General features: G+C 48.1%; 1 protein-coding gene across 4 annotated transcripts in view; it reads right to left on the bottom strand.

Moving 5' to 3' along the window:
* Window positions 1–115: 115 nt before the first annotated feature.
* MINK1 (misshapen like kinase 1) overlaps window positions 116–5,498 on the bottom strand; it is a 102,665-nt gene continuing 97,282 nt past the window's right edge. For all 4 annotated transcript variants that reach the window (XM_018565825.1, XM_018565826.1, XM_018565827.1 and 1 more), the window contains 4 exons: window positions 4,112–4,261; window positions 3,863–4,022; window positions 2,873–3,012; window positions 116–942 (listed from right to left, as the gene is read on the bottom strand). In XM_018565825.1, coding sequence (XP_018421327.1) covers window positions 859–942; window positions 2,873–3,012; window positions 3,863–4,022; window positions 4,112–4,261 — 534 coding nt within the window. In that variant the 3' untranslated portion in view covers window positions 116–858. The remainder of the gene's footprint in view (window positions 943–2,872; window positions 3,013–3,862; window positions 4,023–4,111; window positions 4,262–5,498) is intronic.

The raw sequence follows: 5,498 nt of genomic DNA, 5'->3' as shown, positions 1-5,498 counted from the left end.
GGGGGGGGGGAGCTGGTTAGTCGCTAGAAACAAACAACTAAATACGGTAATAAAAATTTGCAAGCTAAGGAACTAACTGCAGCATAAACTGTGCAGGAGGGGCTGTTAAGGATATTTTTTGTCAGGAGAAGGAGACTTTGGATTCATACAGGTTTATATATTCAATAAAGTGCTTTTAAAAGGGTAAATGTGCCATTAGTGAACACTCCTAATCAAATGTTTGAGAAGGGTTAGCATATAAAAGAGGTACCGCGATGGGGTCTGAAATGACCCCAAAAGCACAGGAAGCTTCCATTTCAACAATTGTTTGTTTTTTTAACCTCTGAAAAATAACTGGCTCCTCGTATTCCCCAAAAAGGGATCTGCCATGAAATTGCTGGCTCACGCTCCATAAGTAGTTAGAAGGTGGTTTCCCAATAAATCCCTATCCCCCAATAAAGCGCCATTAATCCGAGCTTTGCCAAACACTGGGGCCCATATAACACCCACACAGGACACTTTGTTTGCATTGACACATGAGTTAAGGTGTACAAACCTTCAGCGAGAGTAAAGTCTAAAGTGTAATCACTGGAATCTTTCAATCTTCACCTTCCCTGGCTCCATCTCCCCCTGAATACTGGAGGGGACAGCGATGGGGGAATGAACCGTCTTCTCTTGGCCTTGTAGGATTATAGCTATCAAACACCCCAATAAATTAAAATGTAGATAAAATAAGCAAGCAAGGCGCTGTAAGAAGTGTCAGGGGAATTGGGAATGTGTTCTGGGGAGGGATAAATAAGGATGGGCTCCAGTGTGTGTGGGGGAGATCAGGAGCAGTCTCTCAATTTGTCATTGAATCCCCCAAAAACGATCCATCCTTCACCAGTTCATTATACAGCTGCGGTTCAGTGTCATGAAATAGACCTGACTACTCCCACCGGAACGAACGGAGGCAAAGAAGACCTGTGAGAAGAAGATGGAGACAGAGCAGAGAAAGGAAAAACGTTATTACAAGGATAGGCCAGAAAAATTAAACTGAACTCCGCTCATCTGTTATTTTCTCTCTCATACAATCATATTACATTCCCTCATCTGTCAAATCCTCCTCTCTGCATACAAAAGGACTTGTACAATATGTACCCGTCTCACTAAAGGTGACGAAGATTGGCGGACGCAGGAAGGAGGCCTTGCCCACTTGGGCGTGCCTCCAGGGGGATCGGGTTGAAAAGACGAGGGCCTCCGCCAAAAGACTGCAATGAGCACGCAAGCTGCCATATTCTGATAGCCATGCATTCACCATCAACTGCCAATGTGCAGTGGCTGGAAGATGAAGAAAGCAAGGTATGGGCTGGAATGACATTTCTTGTTATCTGCCACTTAGCTGTAGAAGAATGTGAAATGTGCCTCGAAAACACATAGTGGCCCAACCTTTTCTAAGGGCAGGTTCACACCATTTTCCGGACCAGATCTGCTCCGGAAATGTCGGTCCAGCTTTTCTGATGTGTAAGGCAGCTGATGGAGGTATACAACATGGCTGTAATACTGGTATCATAACAGAAAGTGAATCTATGCCGGGTAAAGTAACAGGCTTACATTAAAGGAGAACCATGAGATGAGTGATTTCCACTCACCTCATAGTTCTAGCCGACCTGTGACAATGAGACTGTCACAGGTCGGCTCAGTAGATCGGGAGGTGAGCGAACACATACCAGGTTCGCTCACCTCTCGATCCTGTCACGGCTCTCTGCCGTGACAGGGGAGGGGCTGGATTCCCCCCTCCCCGCTCCGCCAGCGCTGACTGGACGGGGGAGGAGGCGGGTACAGATGGCTCTGCCTCTAGATAGGCAGAGCCAGCTGTCACTCACGCAGCTGGGCGGATCCCGGCATCTACGTTGGGATCCGCTTCGGCGTCTCAGTATACCGCGAGCTGTAGCTCGCGGTATACTGAGCTTAGGGTAACGGGAGGACGCTACTTTGTGTCCTCCTGTTACCCTGAGAACTATGGGGAAAAACACTGACCCCATAGTTCTCCTTTAAAAGGTGATCCCACCAGCCGCACATACTCACCTTCCTGCCCCCCCTCCGCTCATTTCAGACACTAGAACATAAGAAAAGTAGCTTTCAGGTGTGGGGGAGCCTGTGACCCACTCTCATCTTCTCATGTGACAGCACTGGTGCTTGGTAATTGGTTGGTCAGGCACCCAGCTCTGTCATTTGAGGTCAAGGAGAATGCCCTCAGCCCTGTGGAAGCTCTAAAGCTGGGCACACACCTTACAACCATCGCAAGACTTTTGTCTTGCGATGGTTGTAAGGTAATTAAAAAAACGTACGATCTGCCCATCTTGGACGGGCAGATCGTACTTGCGATGAACGCAAGCCGCGCCCCCCTGAGGGGCGGGCTTCCGATGACCGCAATGCCGAACGGGCAGTGTGCGTTTGCGCACACCGGCCCGTGCGGCTTTTATCGTACGAACATGCCACACACCCGCCGAACATCGTACGATGCTCGGCGGGTTTTCGAACATGTCCGTAAGTTAAAAGTCGTGCGACCGTACAGTAGTAGAGGGATTTCCCGCGATTATCGTACGATTATCGCAAGGTGTGTGGGGACCTTAAGTCAGAGGCACCAGAGATTGAACCAGTGCACTCAGCACTCATTAAGGGTAAATGTGAACCTGCCCGCAGTTCCAATGCATTCCAGACCAGACAAAATGAGACCTGCAGTATTTTTCTGGTCTGGTCTGGAACAGACTGCGCTGGTGTGATCAGAGGCTAGAAATAGCACAGGGATACATTTTGGGTCCGGAAACAATCTGGTCTGGAGATGATCTGGATGTGGTGTGAATGGGCCCTAAAAGATCCCTGCTGTGTTCCCATATAAAAAGATTATTACCTTGTCGTTGCGCTCACACAGGAACTTTAGTCGCTGAGCCCTCTTGTGCATAAACACCCCGTCGAGGTGACCAGTCTCCACCGAGCGGATCTCAATGGCCTTCTCCCCCCAACCCATGATCTGGTTGGAGCAGATGTACGCTGAGAAGTTGAAGAAGATTGCAGTGATGTAACCAATGGCCAAAATACACTTTTTTCAAAGAGACATTGGGGGGGGAGAATTTACCAAAACTGGAGCAGACAAAATCTGGAGCAGCTGCCCACGGCAACCAATCAGCTTCTCTCTTCATTTTCAGTTAAGATTTGAAAATTAAAGAGAGAATCCAATTGGTTGCCATAGGCGGCTGCTCCAGGTTTTGATAAATTCCCCTCACTGTAATTACCCCCACTCCCAGAAAGTTATACCAATCATACTCCCTTGCCGCTTCCCTGCTTCTGTTGATCTCATCGAGCGGGGTTTCTGGGTATGGGAGAGTACGGGACTTCCCGCACATCACAATGCTTGGACCTTGGTGACCAAATACTAGGCAGTGACTGTATCCACCTGGGTGAGTTCCAACACTATAGCGAACTCACTGGCAGTAGGTATACCTTATAGCAGGGGGTAGGCAACCTCTGCACTCCAGCTGTGGTGAAACTATAAATACCATCATGCTTCTTCCTCTGGGAGTAAATCCTGTGGCTGAATCTTGAAATGCCTCATTGATTTGACTTGTCATGGGACTTGTAGCTGGAGTGCAGAGGTTACCCCCTGCCTTATATGAAGGGAGGGAGGTGGGGGTTCTAGTAACAGTCTCTAGTTACAGTATCTCTTTAAAGGCACCCGTCATCCTTACCCACCCGGCTTAGTCAGTTCTGATGCCTGCCCTTAGGAAGAACCTTTAGCTTTAAATGATTAGATTTAAGCGACATTGTCATCTAGTACTTTAATGACAATTCTAAAGTTAAATGTTGTTGGTGGAGTAGTTCTTTTATTGGGTACACAACCTACCCACAGAGGTTGGCATCTCTCCCCACTGCAGCACCACATCCTTGATGATTCTGCCATAGGTGTTAACGTAGACGCCCTCATCCTCATAGCACAGCAGCATCTCCATGCCGTCTGTGTTTGGCAGGAATATGATGGCGTGAGGGTTGATCTGACTCTGGATCTGCAAGAGAGAGCACAACACAATAAGACTAGAACCACCCCCCCCCGAGGCACCAGGTCCTGCAACCTGAGGGGTGGAATAGTACTCACATGGACTGGGATATAAATATCATAGTTGTTCCCCGAGTCCACATCGACGGCATGGAAACCTGATGAAGATCCGTAAATAACCTTCAGCCGTTGACCCTCTTCCACCGTCAGGTCCACCAGCTGTGGTCTGTGAGGGAGATCTGTAAATGACTGCAGAGATATGAAGGTTGGTCACTTGAGTATACAACATGCCGCTGATTTACTAAACATGAACAACATTTCAATGGGCTGCCCTGAAAAGCTCAGATTTCCCCGACTTTTAGCTACATTGTCTCTTAAACCCGGCCGGGTTAGGACTGTTAAAAATAAGTCTGCAAAAATGTTAGCTGTAGGTGGAGCTTAGTTGGCCAAGTCCGTCTTATGTGTTTTGGATACAATAGGATTTCCTCGACGAAATTCCCAACTCTGTCCGTCTCCAACTGGGATTTTTATGTGCTCCTGCCCACCTATGTTCCAGCTCCTCCTGTTACATTCTCAATTAAACCGCAGCAGCGATGGTGGAAGCACCTCATAATGGTTACAGCAAACGCGCAGACCCTGGAACAGAGAGTGCAGAGACCTTAGAGAACTATGAGGTGAGTGATTTTCACTCACCTCATAGTTCGAGCCGACCTGTAACAATGAGACTGTCACAGGTCGGCTCAGTAGATCGGGAAGTGAGCGAACACATACCGGCGTTCACTCACTTCTCAATCCTGTCCCTGTAGAGAGCCGTGACTGTCAGTCCAGGGCTGCCTGCAGGGTTTTCCCCCCTCCCCGCGCCGATCCTCCAGCGCTGAGGGGAGGAACGGACGGGGGAGGGTACAGCTGGATCTGCCTCTAGATAGGCAGAGCCAGCTGTCAATCACGCAGCTGGGTGGATCTCGACAGTAATGTTGGTATCCGCCCAGGCTACGGCGGTCTCAGTATACCACGAGCTGTAGCTCGCGGTATACTGAGTTTTGGGTCACGGGTGGATGCTAGTTTATGTGCTCCCGTGACCCTGAGGAAAACTATGGGGAAAAAAAACTTACCCCATAGTTCTCCTTTAATAAGACCGTCATAATTCTGGACATTAATATTAGAAGATCTATTGCCTATTATGCATGTAAAGAAATAAAAACCTAACAGAGGTTTCAGCACTTCATGGGCCCTATAGAGCTGGAGAACTAAGTGGACAAATATCGGTTTCTGTAAAAATGAAATAATAATAATAATAATAATAATAATAATAGGTAGGGAGGTGGAAGTTCTAAAACTTCAAAAGCAAAATTTGTCTGGCGTTACACTTTAAGGCCATTCCAAGACCTGCTTCCAGCAGCATCCCGAGGACTTGGACACTGTACTGGTGATTTGACCTCTTACAGAACTTTGCCTAAATGATTTCTGTGGCCCAGAGTGACTGAAA

This window comes from Nanorana parkeri, unplaced genomic scaffold, assembly GCF_000935625.1.
Source record: "Nanorana parkeri isolate BGI_ZX_2015 unplaced genomic scaffold, ASM93562v1 scaffold890, whole genome shotgun sequence".
Classification (NCBI taxonomy): domain Eukaryota; kingdom Metazoa; phylum Chordata; class Amphibia; order Anura; family Dicroglossidae; genus Nanorana; species Nanorana parkeri.
The sequence above is the reverse complement of the archived record's forward strand: the minus strand, read 5'-3'. Positions and strand labels throughout refer to the sequence as shown.